The sequence below is a fragment of the Conger conger genome, chromosome 6 (genome assembly GCF_963514075.1).
Source record: "Conger conger chromosome 6, fConCon1.1, whole genome shotgun sequence".
NCBI lineage: Eukaryota > Metazoa > Chordata > Actinopteri > Anguilliformes > Congridae > Conger > Conger conger.
In genome coordinates, this window is record NC_083765.1 from 59,152,434 (window position 1) to 59,177,370 (window position 24,937).

Consider the following 24,937-nt stretch of genomic DNA (forward strand, 5'->3'; position numbering starts at 1 on the left):
TACTATGTTCGTATTGCCTGTATTTTATTGTAAGTGGGCATTTGTACATTCTTCAAGCTAACTAGACTATAGATAATTTGCTTGTTGCTACGGATAACAAACTGGTATTGTTTTATAACTAGATCTAGTCTTTGCTTGGATAATAAGTAATAGTACACAGACTTTCAGTGATTGCTTGTCTGGAGTGCAATTTGTGCAGCGCCACGAACAATCAGAATAAGCCCCCTGAATGCCATTGGATGTGGCACTTGGAACCTCATCAACCAATGAGCTTTAATTGCTGTACAGCTGTCCACTTCGAGTTGTGATGCTTTGTGAGTTCAGTGATGCTCATCTACATACCACTGTTGTAATATGTGGTTATTTGCGTTACTGCCACCTTCCTGTCAGCTTTGACCAGTCTGGCCATTCTCCTCTGACGTCTCTCATTTCTGTCTGCAGAACTGCTGCTCACTGGATGTTTTTTGTTTTTTTGCACCATTCTTTGCAAACTCTAGAGACTAGTGTGTGCGAAAATCAGCAGTTTCTGAGATATTCAAACCACCCTGTCTGCCAACAAGAAGTCACTTACAATAATTCCACAGTCAAAGTCACTTCAATCACGTTTTTTACCCATTCTGGTGGTTGATGTGAACATTAACTGAAGCTCTTGACCCGTATCTACATGATTGTATGCATTGCACTGCTGCCAGACAATTGGCTGATGCATAGCTATTTGGCACAATGTGGCTTAAGATGATAAATAAACGTCAATCACCTGCTGAAAATTATTCAATCGTAGCGGGAGCATTTTAAATCATATTTGGTAATTAATCCCTTACAAAAAGAAAAACTGTAGGCTACATGTAAAGTAGATGTTATTAAGGTGGGATTGTACAGTTCAATGACAGTTGTATTGCGTGGTTAGGTAACCACGTGTTTCTCGTGTGAAGTGGATGTCACACAAGAAGACAATGGCAGAAAAGAAGGTTATTAAGGACACATCTGAACCCCAACAAACCCACGGAACGGCTCCTTGCGGAGGAAGGAAACGACACAATGGAGCTTCAGAGGAAAGTATTTCCGAAAGGTTAAGGAAGAAGATGGACGGCCAAACTGTAGTTAAGACAGGTGGGATAACTGTACGGCTGTTCCCCCAGGGACACCTTGCGCTTTCTGACGTACAGTGGCTCTGATTGATGGATCTCTCCAGGATAATCAAAGCAAGCAGGATGCGCCTGACTACAATTTGGAGTGTGACAGCAAAGGGTCTGAATACGTATGTAAATGAGAGATTTTTAATACATTTAGATTTTTTATACATTTTCTAAAAAACGTTTTTTACTTTTTCATTATGGATTATTGAGTGTAGATTGAATGGCAAAATGTCAATTTTATTCATTTAATCTACAAAACAGTAAAGTGTGCAGAAAGTGAAGGGATCTGAATATAAATATAATAGAAATATAAAACCATATGTCCGGAAGCAGGAGGCGACCCACAGACCAATGGAAAATGCCATGGTAATCACAAGAAAGACAGAAGCACCAGCATCGTGCATCACATTTACAAGAACACCTTGGGGCAGAATATGCACTGTCATATGCGGCAGGTAAGTTCATCAAAACCGGATTATATAGCCTACATATTGCAGGCTACTTCTTTCTTGCTATGAATAATTGTGTTGTTATGTGACTTGTTTGTATTTAAACAAATTAAACCCCATATTCTACAATATTATGTTCAATATTATTATTCTGTTGTTAGTCCTACTTTGTGTATGTGTCTATGTAACAGTGTAGCCTACAGGACAATATAAATTCATATTGCAGGACAAATTCTGGAAAAAGTATACTGTTACTGAAAAATGCATCAATAGTAGTTTCTTGCCATAACCCTGTTATGTTCAACCGCTGTTACTGTCACATGCCATGTGTTTTTATGAGGATTTTCATAGTAAGTTTGTGAGTTTCATTGTACAATTTGTGGTGTGGTTAGATACCAACGTGTTTCTCTTGTGATGTGGATGTCACATAAGGCAATGACAAAAAAGTAAATGCTGTATGTTTATACTTGCATAAATTAGTTTATGTATTTTATGTCAAATATAATATGCCCAATATAACCATTACAGACACAAGATATTTTTGGAATGAGCCAAAGATATTTTTCTTTTTATTATTTCTTTATGATAATCAGGTCCAACTACTACTGATTTGCTTGAAATGTATTCCTAAGGATCTTTTTCAACATGACCAGTGGAATTTTGCATTTGGATATGCTTTAAACATTAGTCTTCACAATTTCATTTCACACTGAGTGTATTTAATTTTAAAAAGTAACATATTACTATAAGCAATTGACTACTTTTTACACGAAAACTTGCGTTGGATATCAAAGAGAAGTGATGCAGTGTAACGCCAAATGGTGGTCACAAAAAATATTGATTTGATTCAGTTTTGAACTATTCTGCCAAATTACTAAAATGGAATATAAAATGTGTAGTACATTTATTTAGGACCTTTCATTATTTTTGAATGAATCTTATCTGTACAGAATTTTATATAGGTGCCTGAGACTTCTGCGCAATACTGTACATCTGGGAAGCTCTGGCATAATTTCTACATTGCATTTCATTAGTAACACTAGTGCCACTCTGGCTCTTCTCTGCCAAAAGTGTTGTCAAGAGCCATTCCTGCGGTCCCTGGACCCCGGCTCTACCGCACAACCAGCCCCTTCGACCGCAGAGTTACGTGCCTAGAATGGCACCCAACACACCCCAGCACACTGGCCGTCGCGTCGAAGGGTGGGAACATCGTCCTGACCGACTATGAGACCCTAAACAACACCACCATTACAAGGGGTGAGCACCTGGTGGAGTTTTCATTGGGCTGTTGTTCAGCCTCTTCTTAAAACATAAAAACTGTGTCTCTGGATATATAAAGGTAACAATATGACAAGGAGTCCTTCCCTTGCACCTCTATCAGTTTTGTGAACTGCTGATGGAGGTCTGCAAATGTAATATTGATAGAAAACTACAGTGCAGTCCATAAGTATTTGGACAGTGGTACAATTTCTGCGCTTTTGACTGTACTTCAGCGTGTGAAATAATGAATATGAGGCTTAAGTGCAGACTATTGGCTTTAATGTAAGGGTATTTACATCCATTTCCGGTGATACATGTTAGAATTACATCCTTTTTATACATATTCCCCCCATTTTAGGGGATCAAATGCAGTTGTACAATTGGCTTCTCGGCTGTTTCTAATTAGTCAGATGTATTCAATCGCTTCCTTATTGCAGGTATAAGAAAGCTTTCAATGTCTAATCTGCGACAGTGATGCCTGGTTCTCATCTGGCTTCAAAATAATTCATTTAAAATGAAATGGAAAGATTGATTTGGTACAATGAGCACCAACGTAAATCTACTTTAAAATTGATAGGTAAATTCTAAACCATCGATGTCAATCCATCTGTTTTCCCCTTGAAAGTAAAAATAGAGAATGTGTGAGATCTTCTGAAACCTGTTTCCCTCTGTTCTCTGTTTAGATCAGTGATATCTCCATCACAGACATGAAGTTTAATCCATTTAATCACAACCAACTGATCACTTCCTCCATGTGGTACACCTTGCTCCGGGATTTCACTGGGAGAGCACTCCAATTTTATGCCAGCAATGCCAACTGGATTAAGGCAGCACTCTGTTAACACCCATACAGTACCTGTCTAAGCTTCTCTTACATTCCATCTGCAGTGCTGCTAAGTGGGAACACCACATGGAGCACAGCCCTTGCTCCATGTATTTGTAATAATAACTAGATGCAGGAGCACGGATATTTGAACAGGCCATGCAGCCACGCTCCTCTGCAAAGCTTGTTAGTGCATCACATGCATATACGTGCTCACCACAGGTTAAAATGTAATTATTGGCACAGTGAAGGGGACATACTTTTTTTAAATGTCAAGATTTATTTTAACGATTTGATTGAAAAAAATACACATTTCTGAACTCTTAAATGGCTCCATAGAATTAGTAGCGAATATCATTTGCCAAAGCAGATGCAACAACCAAATGCACATTCATGTGATTCACCTTCTCGATCACAATAGGAATTCAAGGTTTGGTTTACTGATAGTGTACTGAACTGACACTAAATGTTTTGTTCAGAGGTCAGAGGAAAATGGCCAGACTGGTCAAAGCAGACAGGAAGGTGACTGTAATGCAAATAAAGAATTAGCAGAAGAGCATCTCTGAACACACAACACATCATAAGTCTAAGTGGATAGGTTACAGCAATAGTAAAAAATAAAAAAAAAAGAGTCTAATAAATACCTGATGAGGGACATAAACATGCCATTCGAGCTAAGGACCTTCAGGCTGGTCCATGTACATTTAATTCAAGTGTCAGACGTACACTCAGTGAGCACTTTATTATGAATTTATTAGACTTATTTTTTCGGCTTCTACTGCTGTAGCCTATCCTCTTAGAGTTATGATGCATTGTGTATTCAGAGATATTCTTCTGCATACCATTGTTGTAATGTGTGGTTATTTGCCTTCCTGTCAGCTTTGACCAGTCTGGCCATTCTCCTCTGATATCTCTCAGGCGTTTCTGTCTGCAGAACTGCTGATCACTGGATTTTTGTAGTTTTTTGCACCATTCTTTGCAAACTCTAGAGACTAGTGTGCATGAAAATCCCAGGAGATCAGCAGTTTCTGAGATACTCAAACCACCCTGTCTGCCAACAACAAGTCACTTAAATAAAAGACACGTATCTACATGATTGTATGCATTTCAATGTTGCCTGATTAGATAATTAGATAAAGTGTGATAAAATACACTTGGAATCTGGTCATAATTTGCACTTTATGGTACATCACCCTGGATAAGCAAATAAGTGTTATACATATTTTATTTACAATATTATATATACAATACATATTCAACTGGTGAGAAACCCAGACAGAATTCAACAAAATAGAATACAGGTAGATCAAATAACAAAAAGTAGTCAGCAAAATAAAATGATCATCTTCCGTGTTGGCTTTAGTGAGTAGAAAATGCAGTTGCACACACTAAAAATTGGATAGAAAAAGTATTACAGTAGTGTCAGCACTTTGCCAGAATATGTACAGTAGCCAGCACACCTTTTCATCTTCTCATCTACACAGCTGTAAATTATAAGATTATTGACTCATATGAATTAAGTACATACATACTTTTATATATAATCTGTGCAATGACATGCTCAGTGTTCTTTTATATTGCTCTGTGCAGATCTGGAGCCACAGGCTGCACAAGTCCATGGTAACGCATGTGGAATTCAACCCGTGCTGTGATTGGCTCCTGGCCACAGCATCCGTTGACCACACGGTCAAACTGTGGGTCCTGAGGAGTATCAAAGACAAGACCAGCTTCTTACATGAGATGCCACATGAAAAGGCTGTCAACTCTGGTAAGTCACCAACACAAAATACTCCATTAAATGGATGCATGTCCAGTAACTAGATTTCAAAACTGTACATGGCAGCATTAGCGTAAAGTTGAAAGGAAAAACATTTACTAGAGTTTTCAGACTATGGTTCTGTAAGGAACAGTACTGCATAAACCACAAACTATGATAAAAACATTCACATTCATGAAGACTAAGTGAACTCTTGGACTGGTTAATGTTGTTATTTTGGTCATTGTTGTATGGTAGGGAGGGATTAAGTTGGTCATAGATGCCATTGCATAAGCATCCTGAGCTGTTTGTGATGAAAAACACAAACCGGTCCTAATTGTGAATTAAAGTTAAGCACAAATATGGATTGTATCTTGGATCTTCCTTGAGACCTTGATTAAATGTTTTTCACTCAGCAGCATTTAGATGCAATCAAGTACATTTTATTTACTGACTGCACTGACAGTGCCCTGCAAAAATATTCACTCCCAATTTTTTCAAGTTTAAAATATATATATTTTTTTTTGCATTTGAAAGTTTATTAAAACGTGCACTTAAACAGAAAGAATGTTACTGTGATTTAGTAGCTTGCATAAATATTCAGACTGCACATTCTTTTTTTATTAATCTTTATCACATTAATATTTGTTAAAAGCACCTATCGCTGCAATAACAGCTTTAAGTCTGCTTACTACATTCTGGGCAGAGTGGTTGGAGAGGCTTTGATGGGTTTGAGGTCAGAACTTTCACTGGGGCTTTCAATGACATTTACCTCTTAATTCCTGAGCCACTCCAGTGTAGCTTTGGCCCTGTGCTGTGGGCTGTCCAGCCAAAAGATGGGTTTTTGCCCCAGCTTCAGGTCTCTAGTGGAATGAAACGGGTTTTATGCCAGAATTTGCCAATACTTTCCCAGTCTATCTTTCCTTGAAATCTTCAGTCCTTCAGTTTCTCAGCCCCTGCCACAGAGAAGCATCCGCAAGGCATGGTACTGCCACCACCATGCTTCACTTTAGGGATGGTGTTATTTTGGGAAATGTGTTATGTGTTTGCACCAGATATTACACTTTCTGACCCACAATTTACCAACACCTGTGCTGCGTAACTATAGAAGCATATTTGGGTCTTTCGTTCATTAATATGCCATACTGCTCTGACTGGCTTTAAACAGCCTATTTCAGCCCTGTGGACGGTTCCAAGCTCCTCACCACTGATCAGTACGATTAAATCAGGGTGTACTGCTCTTCTGATTGGTCAAAGCCGCAGAAGGTCATCTCACACCCACACCGCCAGTTTCAGCACCTCACCCCCATAAAGGTGCGTACCATGGCCCCCTCACAATCTCAGCCCTAGCCCTAGCTAAATCTCTCATTTGCATAAGTATTCAGACCTGCACAACAAATTGTGGTAAGGTACATCCTGTTTGCGTTAATTATCCTTGAGATGTGTCTAGAACTTGATTGGAGTTCACCTGTGGCAATTAAACTGATTGGACATAGTTTAGAAAGGGACACCCGTGTGTATATAAGGCAGGCGTGCACAACTTATGTTTTCTGACCGCTCTATAAACTACACTGATTCACTCTTGTACTGTATCGGTAAAATCTTTAGGATACACCTGCAGTCTGTGACTGTAGCTGGTGCTTATACACATATCAGATTTAGACATGATTGATTTAATTCAGTAATTAAGAGCAGAAGTTGCTACAAAATCCTGAAATAGATCGGCCCTTGCTATGCACCCCTGATATAAGGTCCCACAATTCACACTGCATGTCTGTCAAGACAAAAACCAAGCCATGAAGTCCAAGGAACTGCTTCCCACTCAACTTCTGTATGCTCATATTACACTCTGTAGGTGTTGGACAAAACTGCTGATAGGCAGTGTGGCATTGTATTGAGAAGGCAGTCTTTAGCCAGAGGTCATTTCAGAGAGACATTGTGATAAAACGGAAGAAATAGCATAGCATCAAGGTAAAATAAAAATAAAAATGTATCTTGTGTAAGTGTGTCCAGGAGATGTTTTCCTAGTTGGCCAGAGTGCATACAGTGTCTGTGTTCCACCCCTTTGACCCTAAATAAGGTGCTTTACTGACTACAGGCCACCTGGCACCATGTACGACCTCATCGTGGCTGGTGGCTCCCAGGGCGAGTCGAGGACTGTCAACATCTTCGATGGCAAAACTGGAGCTCTGAAGTATCAACTTCATGACCCCAATGCCCCAGGCATTATATCTGTAAGTAAGCGTTAATCAAATGTTCTCACAGTGTAACTGGAATGCTTTCTGAATGTCATAACATTGCCACGACATTGCATTGTGAGTAGCTGCTTATTGGCAAAACGGTTTTCATATGAACACATGAAGAAGGGTGGATGGCCTTGAAACGGGACAGATCTGAAGTTAGTTTTCTGTGGATGTAAAATGTAAAATATTCCTTTAAACATAATTAAAGTTAAACATGTCATATTATAGTGCACTGACTACAAACGGAATGAAAAGCACTATTAAGGAAAGGGGTTGATACACATAAACAGGGCCATTCCAATGTTATTTCGTTTTTTTGGTAGGTATGAAGGTATATAGAATGCTTCCACAGAAAACATTAGAGATAATTTGAAAATTCATAAAAGCCCTTAGAACTGAACATATAATTTCACAACATCTCCACATAATGAGTTTAAAGGTTTTTCCTTAAACACCTTTTTTGTGCTGAATACTGGAAATGGTTAGTTTGCCTCACTATGATTTTCATGCAGGCGAGAATGCCACACAAATATCTGCAATGGGCCACAAAGAAGGATATGAAATTACAGTAAGAATTGAAGCTGTGTAAAGAGAAACTGAAGACAGTGATAAAATACTGTATTGTTGGAGGACTGGTTGTGTGGCAGTAAAGCTGATTGTCACAAGCGCAGGCTGATCTCCAGTGCTCATACACAACAAGCATAGGCCAATTATGACCAGGTGCTCAAACACAATTATCTTCATCTTGTCATGTAGGGAGGGATTAAGTTGGCCATAGAGGCCCTTGCATAAACATCCTCTTGCAGAAACCAGGCTCCTACAGAATGACTTTACAGAACGACTTTTATCTAAGAACAGACTTTGTTTTGGTTTGACAAGGTGTCAAAGAGAACTGGTAATATTTTGATGGACTAAAAAATAAAAACTACACGTATATTTTCTACAAGTCATTGTGGAAGTTTTCTTGTCCATGCTGTGCTGTATGTAAAAAATATTTTTTAGCTCTACAAGTTCAGCCCCATGGGAGACGTGTTAGGATCTGGGATGGGTAAATCTATGTTCATTTTTTGTTTTAATTTCTATATGCTAGTGTTTAATAAATGAGGACTCATAGTTAAGATCAAGAGGTCTTTAACATTGGGCTGTGTAAGGTTGTGCAGTGTTGACTAATTAATTATTGCTTATAATGTTGCGACGGGATTAATGCTTATCACATTTATGAAGCACATAGTTCACAGGAATTGAATCCTGACAAAGTAAACTATAGTATGTAAATCATGGTTTCGTGACCAAAACGTTGTGTGCAGATGGCATTTAGTGGCATTGAGGGGACAAGCCTGTAGCTTTGGGGTTAAAGTACATGACTGGGACCCAGAAGGTTGGTGGCTCAAGCCCAGGTGTAGCCACGATAAGATCTGCACTGCTGCTGGGCCCTTGAGCCCCACATTGCTCCAGGGGGATTGCCCCCTGCTTAGTCTCATCAACTGTAAGTCGCTTTGGATAAAAGCTGAATAACAAAATTATTATTATTATTAATTACGTACGCATGTCCATTGACAGGGTCCAGCTTTCTTATTTGGAACCGAGAAGACATTGTGGACAAAGAGCAGGATGGGCTGATGAGAGAAATGGGGGAGGAAATTGGCAGTGGGACCAGCGGTGTCAGACCTCAGCCTCAAACTCATCACTGCCCCCATGGGGTTAAGAGGGGAACTGAACTAAAAGACCAAACTCAAGAAAAAAACTGAAAGCCTACTAAGGGATCAAGACAAAAACCAAGGGCAAGATGAAGAAATAAGTCAGCTGCTTCAATTGAACTGGCTTCGACAAAAACGTGCCTTACTAAGAGTTGCAATGGCATTACTTTATAAATTTTCTTCAACAGACTTATATTTGTGTTGTTGGTCATTAACATGCCTAAAATTTAAGGACATCAGATGGCCAATTATGTTTTATATACAACACAGTACACACATTCAATGAATACCAAATGGTATATAAACAAGAAAATATGCATGGCGAAAAATTTGAACTGATTTGCTCCTTTTGTGGTTCAGTATTTTTATACATTAAAAGCAGTTTTTTAGCAAAATTGTGTTTCACATTTTTTGTTTCATGATGTAGTTTGAGTTTGATTCTTAAGACTGTTCCAAAACATTCCCCAAATCTTGTTTATTCAAAAGAAAGGGGTGAACAGAAGTTCCTCTTGGTTGATTTAGTGAAGACTTATGTAATGGCAATTTAATTTACATACACTCACCAGGCACTTTATTAGGTATTTATAATAATTTTTTTACTTCTACTGTTGTAGCCTATCCACTTACACTTATTATGCGTTGTGTGTAAATGCTCTTCTGCATACCACTGTTGTAATGTGTGGTTATTTGCATTACTGTCACCTTCTTGTCAGCTTTGACCAGTCTGGCCATTCTCCTCTGACGTCTCTCATTAGCAAGGCATTCCTGTCTACAGAACTGCTGCTCGCTGGATGTTTTTTTCTCTTTTTTTGCATCATTCTTTGAAAACTCTAGAGACTAGTGTGCATGAAAATCCCAGGAGATCAGCAGTTTCTGAGATACTCAAACCACCCTGTCTGCCACCAAAAATATATGCATATCTTAATTTAAATATACAAAAGTATTTCCAAATGTTAAGCTGTTAAATGTAGTCTAGTCTTGAATAACACATATGTAGGTTTTATTGATTGAAGGTACAATAGGTAATTTTGGACTTCTAACAGTCAAGAGAGGATTTGCAGCAACAAACACGCTCAAACCACAACATTGTTTATCCCACCGATTCTCTGTGAACACGATGACGTTGAATTTGTCAGGTTCTGTGTTTTCTGTTTCCTGATTTGTGTCCAAGTCCCAAGCATTTTCGCCTCTTGTTTCCCTCTGTGACCACCATAGTCTGTTTCTAGTTACATTCCCTCATTAATTTGTTCCACCTGTGTCTCATTTCGTGTCCCCCCCCTCCCCACTCCTTATATGAACTTCCTTCCCGCCTTTTTTTCCCCACCTTCTCCCCGAGTCTGCCCTTGGTTCCTTTGTCCCCGAAATCTGACAGAACGAACTAGCCAGTAATAGAGCCAGCGGACTCTGCCTCCCACATGGACCATGCCATGTCACACTTCCTGTTCCATCCCGAGCCCAGTCTCTGCTTCGTTCCTGTCCCACTTCCCAGAACCATGCCAGGTCCAGCTTCCTGATCCATCCCGAGCCCAGTCTCTGCTTCGTTCCTGTCCCACTTCCCAGAACCATGCCAGGTCCAGCTTCCGGTTCCATCCCGAGTCCAGTCTCCTACTTCGTTCCCGACCAAGTTTCTGGAACCATGCCAGCTTCTGCCCGACTACCCCTGTCTGGTCCCCAGGCTGCCTCTGCTCCTCCGAGACCCGTCTCCGGCCCCTGCGCCATGTCTGGCCCATGCTCTGCCTACACTCCAGGCTCCGGCCCATTCTCAGGCTCTGGCTGTCTAGGACCTCCAAGCTTGCCTGAGACCCTGTGCCCGTCCACTCAAGCCTCACTGCTGCCCTGATCCTTCCTGTTCCTCTGTGATCTGTGTTTTTCCTTGTTCCGCCCACCCTCCCTGCTTCTCCTCCCCGTGGGTACCTTTTGGTGACCGTCTGGTGTCTGGTCATTGGGGGGGTTTACATTTTTGCCAGGGGTCCACAATTTCACCGGTTAGGAGCCTACTGATTCACCACACTCTTAAATTTCATCAGTTATCAAATTAACCTTTTTATGTAATTGCTTGCAGTTTCGCAGAATAAACACAGAATTGTACTCTTCATGGCATGCATAACTATTACAGTGTGGCTTAAGATGGTAAATAATCTCTTGAAACATTAATCGCATATTAAGGCTCTGGGATTCCAAAGGTGATTGGAACGAAAACAAGCATACACATGCGGCTCGGAGTGTGGAATATGTGTGTAATATCGCCATCTGCAGTTCTATGCCTGTAACAAGGCTGTTACGAAACATCTAGAGTGTGACGTCATTATAAACAGGCCAAATTGTTTGCGCCATGTGTTTGTGAGATGGAATACTTGGGACATCGGTTTTCCATAATAATAAGGAAATACTAATTGAATAATTGATTCAATACAGGTAGGCTGATCAATCTAGGACTGCAGATCTGTTAAAGGCGCACTGTTGTTCTCTTTTAATCTGTAGCCTACTTCCTGTTATTCAGATGTGTCGAGGTTTCGTTCTGTATCGTGAAAGGTTGTAATTTTTTTTTTTCTAACCGTGAAAAGTCCCGACCTGTTTACATTCCGGCAGATGTGCATGCAAGCGAATTGCTACCTTCGTTTTGGTCGCAGCACATTCGACACGCTCGGTCCTTAAGATTGTTTGTTTTACCGTAGAGTGCCTTACCCGCAAATGCAGCCTACAAATGTGTTTACACGGCGGAAGTTGGGTCGAGTAATAGTAGTAGTAGTACCTTTTTTGAAATAAATAAGAATATAGTCACCCCTTTGGATGAAATGTAAGATTAAAAACACTTTAGGGCTCAGGCACTTCATGCTCGCGCTGACCTAAAATTAATTCTTACCGTGCAGAGTGCCGTACCCGTAGCCTACACTCCGAGGGCTTAGAACCAGAGGAGCGTAAGCGGCATATTGGGCGAATATGAGTTGTATATATCAAATTAAAGCTATTGATGAGCTGTATCTAATGCCGGAAGGACAAATTGCAAACTGTTTTTTTCCTGAACAGTTGCATTCTATCCGTACATTCTATCTATGACAATGTATGGTCTGCAGCATGTCGTATGCCAGTGAGAAAGATGTAGGGCTGCTTCGAAGATTTGCTTGTACTGTCATTACCTCTGCCCAACATGTTAAGATGCATATAGGGAGTCCATATGAAATAAAGAATGACAAAAAGTTTCGGGGTAAATGCTAGGCACAGCATGCATCAAACACGAAAAAATAAACGTCAGTCACCTGCTGAAAATAATTCCATTGTAACGGGGTGTTTAAATCATATTAGATAATTAATCCCTTATAAAAAGAAAAACTGTAGGCTACACGTGAAGCTTTCATGAAAAGTAGATGTTATCAAGGTGGGATTGTACAGTTCAATGACCGTTGTATTGCGTGATTAGGTAACCACGTGTTTCTCGTGTGAAGTGGATGTCACAAGAAGACAATGGCAAAAAAGAAGGTTATTAAGGACACATCTGAACCCCAACAAACCCACGGAACGGCGTCTTGCGGAGGAAGGAAACGACACAATGAAGCTTCAGAGGAAAGTATTTGCAAAAGGTTAAGGAAGAAGATGGACGGCCAAACTGTAGTTAAGACAGGTGAGATAACTGTATGGCTGTTCCCCCAGGGACATCCCATCAATCGACATACAATTATCCATAATGAAATAGTGAAAATGGTTTTAGGAAATGTATTAAAATTCGAAATGTATTCAAAATATTTTTAACACAAGTATCCAGAACCTTTGCTGTGACACTCCAAATTGTGCATCCTGTTTGCTTCAATTATCCTTGAGATGATTGAACTTTATTGAACTATATTTCATTGATTGGACCGTTTAGAAAGGCACAGACCTGTGAATATAATATCCCACAATTCAGCATGTCAGGACAAAAAACAAACCATGAAGTCCAAGGAATTCGCTCGAGATGATCAACTCAGCGGCAGTCACGTCAGTCAGGGCTTTATGGTAGAGTGGCTGGACAGAAGCCACTCTTGAGTAAAAGGCATATGACAGCCTGCTTGAAGTTTGCCAAATTACATTTAAAAGACACTTTGAGAGCATGAGAAAAACATTCTTTGGTCTGATGAGACAAAAATTGAACTCTTTCAGCAGAACTCCCAAGTACTATGTCTAGTGAACACCAGGCCCTGCTCATCACCAGGCTAATACCATCCCTATGGTGAAGCATGGTGGAGGCAGAATCATGCTATGGGGGTACTTCTCATGGGCAGGAACAGGGCGACTCGTCAGAATTGAGGGAGGGGAGAATGCAGCCAAATACAAAGAGGTCCTTGAAGAAAACATGCTCCAGACTGGGGCAACTTAAAGCCCATAGAACAGGGGTACACAACTCCAGTCCTCGAGGACCGGTCTGCATACTGGTTTTTATTCCAACCAATTGCCTCGTTTTCAATTTGCTGACGCTCTGTACATTGCTCTGGTTCAAGCCTGTTCTTGAGCACGGTAAAATCATTAGGGTACACTTGCAGTCTGCAGCTGTAGCCAGTACTCACAGATGTCAGATATGGTATGATTGACTCAATTAAATAATTAAGACCAAAAGTTGGCACAAAATCCTGAAACGGCCAGAAGATGGCAGTTCACAGACGAGTTTGAGGGAATCTGCTGGGGAGAATGGGATACACTGCCCAAATCCAGGTGCAAAGGTTATAGAGACTTGCCCAAGAATATTCGAAGCTGTAATTGCTGCCAAAGGGACTTATATAAAGGACTGAATTAATTAACAGTCTGAATACTGAACTTAGTTTTTAATGTTAATAAATTTGCAAAAATTTCTAAAAACATGTTTTTGCTTTGTCATCATGGGTTATTGAGTGAATATTGAATGTATCCATTTAAAATGAAATCTACAACACAGAAAAGTGTGCAAAAAGTCTGACAGAAGTCTGAATAATTTCTGAAGCCACTGTATGTGGCTCCTGGCTTATGCATCGTAATGATTGTGAGCATGGTCACAGCACTTAGCTATTCACATGTATTTGCTCAGTATCTGTTGTAATGCGATATAAAACCGTATGTCCGGAAGCAGGAGGCGACCCACAGACCAATGGAAAGTGCCATGGTAATCACAAGAAAGACAGGAGCACCAGCATCGTGCATCACATTTACAAGAACGCCTTGGGGCAGAATATGCACTGCCAAATGCGGCAGGTAAGTTATTCAAAACAGAATTATATAGCCTACATATTGCAGGCTACTTCTTTCTTGCTATAAATAAATGTGTTGGTATGTGACTTGTTTGTATTTAAACAAATTAAACCCATATTCCTCAATATTATGTTCAATATATTAGGATATAATATAGTATTATTCTGTTGTTAGTCCTACTTTGTGTGTGTGTCTTTGTAACAGTGTAACCTACAGGACATTTATACAAATTGATGTTTCAGAACAAACTTCTGGAAAAAGAATACTGTTACTGAAAAATGCATCAATAGTAGTTTCTTGCCATAACCCTGTTATTACTGTTGTTGCTGTCACATGCCATGTGTTTTTATGAGGATTTTCATAGTAAGTTTGTGATTTGTAGTGTGGTTAGATACCAACGTGTTTCTCATGTGATGTGGATGTCACATAAGGTGAAAAAGTAAATGCTGTATGTTTATGCTTGCATAAATTCGTTTTTGGATTTTATATCAAGTATAATATGCCTAACAGACACAAATAGCACCTCAGAACACTTTAGAATGAGCTGACAAGGGTGTTTTCAAAATGTTCTTTTGATTATTTTTTTGGTAATCAGGCCCAACTACTACTGATTTGCTTTGAAATCGTATTTCTAGGGAAATAGTACCAGTGGAATTTTCAACATTACCAGTGGAATTTAACATTTTGATATGCTTTAAACATTTGTCATCTCAATTTCAATTCACACTGATTGTATTCTGCACAGAGATACAGAGTCACTAGATAAAGTAAATATCTTATTTGATTGTAAAACTTTATTCATATGGGCAGCAACATCCTGAATGATGAGAATCACAGAACTTGTTAATGTAAGATGTAATCAACTAGAACAGTGGTCTGGTCTTGTGTTTCTGATACGTCTGCGAAGCTCTGGTATAATTTCTACATTGCATTTAATGAGTAACACTAGTGCCACTCTGGCTCTTCTCTGCCAAAAGTGTTGTCAAGAGCCATTTCTGCGGTCCCTGGACTCCTACCGGCTCTACCGCACAACCAGCCCCTTCGACCGCAGAATTACGTGCCTAGAATGGCACCCAACGCACCCCAGCACACTGGCCGTCGCGTCGAAGGGTGGGGACATCGTCCTCACCGACTATGAGACCCTAAACAACACCACCTTTATACAAGGGGTGAGCACCTGGTGGAGTTTTCATTGGGCTGTTGTTCAGCCTCTTCTTAAAACATAAAAACTGTGTCTCTGGATATATAAAGGTAATATGACAGAGTCCGTCCCTTGCACCTTTGTTTTGTGAACTGCAGATGAAGGTCTGCAAATGTAATATTGATTGTAAAATACAGTGCAGTCCGTAAGAATTTGGACACTTCTCTTTTGACTGTACTCCAGCACATTAAATAATTAATATGAGGCTTAAGTGCGAACTATCGGCTTTAATGTAAGGGTATTTACATCCATTTCAGGTGATACGTGTTAGAATTACATCCCTTTTTATACATATTCCCCTCATTTTAGGGGACCAAATGCAGTTGTACAATTGGCTTCTCGGCTGTTTCTGATTAGTCAGGTATATTCAATCACTTCCTGATGCCCCTGGTTCTCAGCTGGCTTCAAAAGAATTCATTTAAAATGAAATGGAAAGATTGATTTGGTACAATGAGAACCAACTTCTATCTTTAAACTATCTACTTTAATATTGATAGGTAAAGTTTAAACCATTCATGTCAATCCATCTGTTTTAACCTTCAAAGTGAAAATAAATCGAGAATGTGTGAGATCTTCTGAAGCCTGTTTCCCTCTGTTCTCTGTGTAGATCGGAGCTGGGGGCTCCATCACAGACATGAAGTTTAACCCGTTTAATCACAACCAACTGTTCACTTCATCCATCGGGGGTGCCACCATGCTCCAGGATTTCGCTGGGAAAACCCTCAAAGTATATGCCAGCACTGAATACTGGGAGTAAGGCTGCACTTACAGCAAGCATACAGTACCTACAGTCTTACATCCTGTCTGCCAAACTCATCCAGTTGAAAGCACTTTCCCTCATGAGCACGTTTCTTTCATATGATACTATCATTTTTCTATCAGGCTGGCCGACACAGCGCTGGCTAAAATAGGTGCTATGACAGATAATCTGCTCTGATTCTTAGTCTTTTCTTCACTGTGACAAGTAAACATACTTATCTGGGGGCGACATGGCTCAGGCAGTAAGAGCAGTCATCTGGCAGTCGGAGGGTTGCCGGTTCGATCCCCCGCCCGGGCTGTGTCGAAGTGTCCCTGAGCAAGACACCTAACCCCCAAATTCTCCTGACGAGCTGGTCGGCGCCTTGCATGGCAGCCAATCGCCGCCGGTGTGTGAGTGTGTGTATGAATGGGTGAATGGGAAGCATCAATTGTACAGCACTTTGGATAAAGGCGCTATATAAAATGCCAACCATCTGCAGCTGTGTTATTACTGTGTAACAGTCATTTCCGGTATCTGAGCATTTTTTAATGGGACATAAACATGCCATTCCAGCTAAGGACCTTATGGGTGGTCCATGTACATTTTCTCCTTTCAAGTGTACGGTTGTCACCAGACATATACTGTATATGTATATATAGACGTATATAACTAAAGCTGATTGAATGAGACATGCCTGACTGCACATTAGGTAAATGAGGCGACCAACAATAGATTCAAAAACTTGCACCTCCAGACCTTAGAAGGCTCTAACTGACATTTTGACAAAAAATTTGTTGATAAATATATTGCTTATAGAGCAATTTGATAGGATTTTGATATTGTACATTCAGAGTACTTTTAGGGTGTCTGACATTTTGATCGGCGAAGAACTGCCCTGCAATTTTAGTTACTGTGTTAGGATCAACATCTCAAAACTACTCCGAACGCAGAACCTTATAACTCCAAAGTCACAACCTGTAAATTTGGTCATTTTTGGTCCCTCTTCTCTGTAGTTTTTGGTTCTGCAGCGTGGACGTTTCTCCGAGCCGTCAGGTGGTGGTGACCGGTGACAACGTGGGATGGGTGAAGCTCTTGAGCATTGATGGAGAGGCTGTGAGTGCCATAAAGTTTCATAAATGAGAATCTCATAGGTGGTTTTTAAAAATGGGTGGGCATGCTCAATTGCATGCTGTTCCTTTCATTATTTCTTATAATTTCATATAACTTTAGTATAGTTGTATAATCAATTTACTCTTCTTAGTGTTCTAGTTGCCAAAACTGACAATAATGGTTCAGGTTTTTATCTATGTGATCTATTACTTGGAATCGTACTTCCCTCTAGGTTTTTCAGCGCACTTGGTATCTGGTTATGAATTGAGTACATACACTCACCAAGTTCTTTATTAAGAACATTTTTACTTTATCAAACCTACTTATTCATGCGATTATCTACTCAGCCAATTGCGTGGCAGCAGTGCAATGCATAAAATCATGTAGATACAGGTCAGGAGCTTCAGCTATTGTTCACATCAACCATCAGAATGGGGAAGAAATGTGATCTAAGTGACTTGTGGACTGATTGTTGGTGGCAGACAGGGTGTTTTGACTATCTCAGAAACTGCTGATCTCCTGGGATTTTCACGCACACTAGTCTCTAGAGTTTGCAAAGAATGGTGCAAAAAACACAAAAAAAATCCAATGAGCAGCAGTTCTGCAGACAGAAATGAGAGACGTCAGAAGAGAATGGCCAGACTGATCAAAGTAAACGGGAAGGTGACAGTAACGCAAATAACCACACATTACAACAGTGGTATGTAGAAGAGCATCTCTGAACACACAATGCATCATAACCCTAAGTGGATAGGCTACAGCAGTAGAAAAAAACTAGTCTAATAAATACCTAATAAAGTGCTCAGTGAGTGTATATAGTTTTATATATAATTTTTGTGATGGCGTGCTCAGTATTTTAAGTGTTCTCTCTGTGGTGCTTATATTGCTCTGTGCAGATCTGGAACCACAGGCTGCACAAGGCCAAGGTAACGCATGCGGAATTCAACCCGTGCTGTGATTGGCTCCTGGCCACAGCATCCGTTGACCACACGGTCAAACTGTGGGACCTGAGGAGTATCAAAGACAAGACCAGCTTCTTACATGAGATGCGACATGAAAAGGCTGTCAACTCTGGTAAGACACCAACACAAAATACTCCATTGAACGGATGCATGTCCAGTAACTAGATTTCAAAACTGTACATGGCAGCATTAGCGTAAAGTTGAGTTTTCAGACTATGGTTCTGTAAGGAACAGTACTGCATAAACCACAAACTATGACAAAAACATTCACCATTTGAAGACTAAGTGAACTCTTGGACCGGTTAATGTTGTTATTTTGGTCATTGTTGAACACCCTTAGCTGTTTGTGATTGAAAAATTGTGAATCAAAGTTAAGCACAAATATGGATTGTATCTTGGATCTTCCCTGAGACCTTGATTAAATGTTTTTGACTCATCAGCATTTAGATGCAATCAAGTATATCTTATTTACTTACTGCAATTACAGTGCCCTGCAAAAATGTCCATATGACCAGAATAATAACAGAATTTGAAAAGATTTAGTATTGCAAATTAAACATTCACATTTTTATCCATTTCATAATTTTATTCAAAATGCACACAAAAAGAAAGAAAATTACTGTGAATTAGTTGTATTTCAACAAAAAAAAGTACAATGCTTGCCTAAATATTCAGACCGCTTACATGAATATTTGTTAGAAGCACCCATCACTGCAATAACAGTTTTAAGTCTGCTTAGTTCTATCTGGGCACAGTGGTTTGACAGCAGATTTTCACTCTTTGTGGGAAATTGCTCCAGTTCTTGCTTGAGTATCATTAAACCTGTTACCTGTTTATTCCTGAGCCACTCCAGTGTAGCTTTGGCCCTGTGCTGTGGGCTGTCCAGCCAAAAGATGGGTTTTTGCCCCAGCTTCAGGTCTCTAGTGGAATTATGCCAGAATTTGCCTACTTTAGGGATGGTGTTATTTTGGGACGTGTTATTTTGTCAGGTTTGCACCAGATATTACACTTTCTGACCCACAATTTACCAACAGCTTACATATGGGTTTTTGAAGTCATATTTATTTTCTGTTGTAATTTTTATCCTGCATAATGTGAAAAATGCCCAAGGATATGAATAATTTGGCAAGGCAGTGTATATTTTATTACTAATTCTGTCCCAGTTTTAATATTGATTGAGGTGAGAGCTATCTCTATGCGTACTAAGTTGATACAGTTGCTCACTGTTCTGTCAATGAGAAGCATATTTGGGTCTTTCGTTCATTAATATGCCATACTACTCTGACTGGCTTTAAACAGCCTATTTCAGCCCTGTGGACGGTTCCAAGCTCCTCACCACTGATCAGTACGATGAAATCCGGGTGTACTGCTCTTCTGATTGGTCAAAGCCACAGAAGGTCATCTCACACCCACACCGCCAGTTTCAGCACCTCACCCCCATAAAGGTGCGTACACTGGCCTCCTGCCCATATACCAGGGGTGCACAACAAGGCTTAATCCGTTTCAGGATTTTGTGCCAACTTCTGGTCTTAATTATTTAATTAGCTCAATCATATCTAAATCTGATAGATGTGTGAGTACTGGCTACAGCTGCAGACCGCAGGTGTATCCTAATGATTTTACTGTGCTCAAGTACAGGCTTGAACCTGGCTAATGTATAGAGCTTTCAGCAAATTAAAAACAAGGCAATTGGTTGAAACAAAAACCAGTACGCAGAGCAGCCCTCGAGGACCGGAGTCATGCACCCCTGCCATAATTCTCAGCCCTAGCCCTATAGATAGAACCTGAACCATTATTAGATCCCAAACACCTACAGTATATGACATTAGCATACTATATCACATCATACCTTAGACATACAGTGGTTTCAGAAAGTATTCAGACCCCTTCACTTTTTGCACACTTTATTGTGTTGTAGATTTCATTTTAAATAAATATAAAATTGCCATTTTTGCCCATCAATCTATATTCAAAAGCCAATACATTGTGGTAAAATGCATCCTGTGTGCGTTAATTATCCTTGAGATGTGTCCAGGAGATGTCAGTGTTGTTTTCCTAGTTGGCCAGAGTGCATACAGTGTCTGTGTTCCGCCCCTTTGACCCTAAATAAGGTGCTTTACTGACTACAGGCCACCTGGCACCCCATGTACGACCTCATCGTGGCTGGCCGGTACCCTGACCAGCGGGTCTGTCCGGGCGAGTCGAGGACCATCGACATCTTCGATGGCAAAACCGGAGCTCTGAAGTATCAGCTTCATGACCCCAATGCCCCAGGCATTATATCTGTAAGTAAGCGTTAATCAAATGTTCTCACAGTGTTACTGGAATGCTTTGTGAATGTTATAACATTGACATGACATGGCAGCAACATTGTGAGAATGTTATGCCTTCGCATTCTCGAGACTTAGTAGCTGCTTGTCTGAAAACCGGTTTTAACAACCGGTCTGAACATATGAAGAGGGCTGGATGGTCATAATTGCAGACATTAAACATAATTGCAGAGTTAAACATGTCATATTATAGTGCATCACATATTAGCAAGTACAAAAATGCATGATCATTCCAGTGAAATTCCCACTGACTACAAAAGGAATGGAAAGCACTTTTAAGGAAAGGGGTTGATACACATAAACAGGGCCATTTCAATGTTATTTCGTTTTTTTGGTTGGTATGAAGGTTTATAGAATGCTTCCACAGAAACATTAGAGATAATTTGGAAATGCATAAAAGCCCTTAGAACTGAACAACATCTCCACATAATTAAAAATGCGGCTGAAGGTTTTCCCTTAAACACCTTTTTTGTGCTGAATGCTGGAAATGGTTAGTTTGCCTCACTATGATTTTCATGCGGGCAAGAATACCTCAAAAATATCAGCAATGGGCCATAAAGAAGGATATGAAATTACAGAAAAAGTTGAAGCTGTGTGAAGAGAAATTGAAGACAGTGATAAAATACTGTATTGTTGGAGGACTGGTTGTGTGGCTCTGGCAATAAAGCTGATTGTCACAAGCGCAGGCTGATCTCCAGTGCTCATACACAACAAGCATAGGCCAATTATGACCAGGTGCTCAAACACAATTATCTTCATCTTGTCATGGTAGGGAGGGATTAAGTTGGCCATAGAGGCCATTGCATAAACATCCTCTTGCAGAACACCAGGCTCCTACAGAACGACAGTTACTATGAGAAAGAAATTAATCTCTCATCTGAAAACAGACTTTGTTTTGAATTGACAGGGTGTCAAAGAGAACCAGTAATATTTTTGCTTCACTGAAAAATTCACAAAAACTATACTTATATTTTCTTCAAGTCATTGTGGAGGATTTCGTGTCCATGCTGTTCTGTATGTAAAAAATACTCTTGTTTGTCTTTTAGCTCAACAAGTTCAGCCCCATGGGAGACGTGTTAGGATCTGGGATGGGTAAATCTGTGTTCATTTTTTGTTTTAATTTCTATTTAATAAATGAGGACTCATAGTTAAGATCAAGAGGTCTTTAACATTTGTAGGGACAGTATTCAGTTCTCATTATGCAAGGTTATGCCATGTTGACAAATTAATTATTGCTTATAAGGTTGTAAAGGGATTAATGCTTATGACACTTACTATGCACATAGTTCCCAGTAATTGTATCCTGATAAAATGAACTATAGTATGTAAATCACGGTTTTCCTGCGAGAACTGTTGTGCAGATGGCATTTAGTGGCATTTAGGGGACATGACTGGGACCCAGAAGGTTGGTGGTTCAAGCCCCGGTGTAGCCACTATAAGATCTGCACTGCTGTTGGGCCCTTTGAGCCCCCATCGCTCCAGGGGGATTGCCCCCTGCTTAGTCTCAACTGTAAGTCGCTTTGGATAAAAGCATCAGATAAATAACACTATTATTATTAATTACATATGCATGTCCATTGACAGGGTTCAGCATTCTTATTTGGAGCCGAGAAGACGAGAAGATTGTGGACAAAGAGCAGGATAGGCTGATGAGAGAAATGGGGGAGGAAATTGGCAGTGGGACCAGCGGTGTCAGACCCCAGCATCAAACTCATCACTGCCCTCGTGGGGTTAGGAGGGGAACTACTGAAAAGACCAAGCTTAAGAAAAAAACTGAAAGCCTTCTTGGGATCAAGACAAAAACCAAAACCAAAGAAAACCTCAAACCTCAAAAGGACAAGAAGAAATAAGTCAGTTGCTTCAATTGAACTGGCTTCGACAAAAACGTGCCTTAAGAGTTACAACAGCATTACTTTATGCACTTTCTTCAGTGGAATTGTATTTGTGTCGTCAATCATTAATATGCCAGTTGCCTAAAATTTCAGGATGTGCAAGAGACATCAGATGGCCAATTATGTTTTATATACAAAACACTACATACATTCAATGAATACCAAATGGTATATAAACAAGAAAATATGCATGGTGAAATTTGGGACTGATTTGCTCCTTTAGTGGTTCAGTATTTTTGTACATTAAAAGCAGTTGCTAAGCAAAATTGTGTTTCTCATTTTTGTTTCACGATGTAGCTTGAGTCTGATTCTTAAAGGTACAATAGGTACGCTAATTTCGGACTCCTTAGGAAGAGAGGAATTGCAGCAACAAACACCATCAAACTACAACACTGTTTATCCTTCCCACAGTCTATGAATATAACACGTATATAAAGCGTTATTATACTGTTCAGTGTTCTCACGCACTGTTTTGGAAAGCTGACAGTGAAAAACGCGATAGAGCCTGCCGTTGTTTCGTTGTGTTCTAGTAAGAAAACGCCGGTGACTTTATGAAATGTTGAATTTAGTCTGCTACACAACACTATTTATATGTTTTGTCTTTCTGAACTTTCGCTAACCAACTATATTATGTGCAAGCAACTTATTTAGCAATGCAACTAGCTGGTTGTATAACTAAAATATGATCGTAGTCTACCACAAACGATGAGATGGTCTACCACGTAAAGATATGAAAGGAACGTGTAGCTGCCCAAAGTGAACTCACGACAACAAAGCTCTCGAGTCTCACGACACACGCATTTCAACTCGTTCACACGCTCACACGCCACTATTTCTCACGCAGAGAAATTACCAGGATAACTCCCACCAAGTTGCGCCGCTATTTTTTATAACAGTGGAACAGCTAGGAATGAAGTGGGTTCCCCGTAGAGTTCAGAAGGCGCCTACCACTCACCAGCTAATCAAATAATAAGAATATAGCTACCGAACAGCCAATCAAAAATAGCATTGCTGTATCCGGGTAAGATTTAGATATTCCCGCTACAACAACGTTACATTCTGATTCCAACGACGACAATGACACTTTGATTCACGCGCTCGCTGAAGTAGCTACAGAAGAGAGGACAACTGACAAGCGATCACTGAAACTGCATACTATTGCTTATTATCCAAGCGAATAATACATATCTAGTTATAAAACGATACCAGTTCGTTATGGGTAGCAACAAGCAGATCAGTTATTACTTAGCTTGCCGAATTTACAAATATCCACCTGAGGCACAACGCTTGTGCAACTATGTTCGCAACGCTCGCTGCTATGTTCGTATGGTGGATATTTGTAAATTCGTCTAATTTGCTTGTTGCTACTCATAGCGAACTGGTATTGTTTCATAGCTAGATAGTCAGGTCCAGAATTATTGGCACCCTTGATGATAATGAGCAAAACAGGCTGTATAAAATAAACAACACAGATAATGAGCTATATTTTATGTCCAAACATATGGGGATCCTAATACAATTAGTCAAATTTTTATTTTCTTTTTATTGATTAATACAATTTTTTATGAAAAACGTAGGTGTCAAAATTATTGGCACCCTTAAAGATTATTTTAAATAAAACCAAACAAAGTTAAATCTGCAGTAAAATTCTACTTATTTAAGTTAATCTCAGTCTTAAAGAACTATATTGTGGCCTTTGATCTATTAAATCTCTTTGATATATTGTGGCCTGTTTCCCTAGGGTATAAAAACGGTAAAACACATGTAAAATCCCTTTGTCATGCATCACCATGGGGAAAGTCAAAGAACTGTCAAATGAAAAGAGACAGATGGTTGTTGTCCTACACAAGTCAGGTAATGGGTAAAAAATACATAAACGGTTAAACATACCACTAACCACTGTTAGGGCAATAATCAAAAAGTTTCAAACATCTGGAACAGTTGCAAATTTGCCAGGAAGAGGACGCAAGTGCATGATGCCCCCACGCACTGTGAGGAAGATGGTGAGGGAGGTAAAGAAAGACCATAGTTCAAGAACTGCAGACTTTAGTTGCGCCTTGGGGTCACAAAGTCTCAAAATCAACCATAAGACGCCACCTACATACCAACAGGCTCTTTGGTAGGGTTTCACAAAGAAAGCCCTTAC

General features: G+C 39.9%; 1 protein-coding gene and 1 pseudogene across 3 annotated transcripts; both read left to right on the forward strand.

The window, feature by feature from the left end:
- The first annotated feature begins 1,082 nt into the window (after window positions 1-1,082).
- Window positions 1,083-9,631, forward strand: LOC133131617 (DNA damage-binding protein 2-like; annotated as a pseudogene).
- Window positions 9,632-11,644: 2,013 nt separating this feature from the next.
- LOC133131372 (DNA damage-binding protein 2-like) lies at window positions 11,645-23,057 on the forward strand. Of its 3 annotated transcripts, none has more exons than XM_061246692.1 (11): window positions 11,645-11,779; window positions 12,783-12,983; window positions 14,436-14,560; window positions 15,535-15,726; window positions 16,366-16,511; window positions 17,511-17,610; window positions 18,504-18,681; window positions 19,869-20,014; window positions 20,699-20,854; window positions 21,946-21,991; window positions 22,484-23,057. In XM_061246692.1, the coding sequence occupies exons 2-11, from the start codon at window positions 12,827-12,829 to the stop codon at window positions 22,747-22,749; spliced, it is 1,512 nt and encodes a 503-aa protein (XP_061102676.1). In that variant the 5' UTR covers window positions 11,645-11,779; window positions 12,783-12,826; the 3' UTR covers window positions 22,750-23,057. The 3 variants fall into 3 exon arrangements, with proteins under 3 accessions (XP_061102676.1, XP_061102679.1, XP_061102677.1); XM_061246695.1 differs by having other exon boundaries at window positions 14,439-14,560; XM_061246693.1 differs by having other exon boundaries at window positions 11,661-11,779; window positions 12,808-12,983.
- The last annotated feature ends 1,880 nt before the right edge of the window (window positions 23,058-24,937 follow it).

Bases quoted from the DNA above. Each gene is read 5' to 3' on its own strand.
- LOC133131372 (XM_061246692.1), top strand. From the start codon at position 12,827: ATGGCAAAAAAGAAGGTTATTAAGGACACATCTGAACCCCAACAAACC. The intron at 16,512-17,510 runs GTAAGGCTGCAC...TCTTCTCTGTAG, and splicing joins GCCAGCACTGAATACTGGGA to TTTTTGGTTCTGCAGCGTGG. The intron at 20,855-21,945 runs GTAAGTAAGCGT...TTTGTCTTTTAG, and splicing joins ATGCCCCAGGCATTATATCT to CTCAACAAGTTCAGCCCCAT.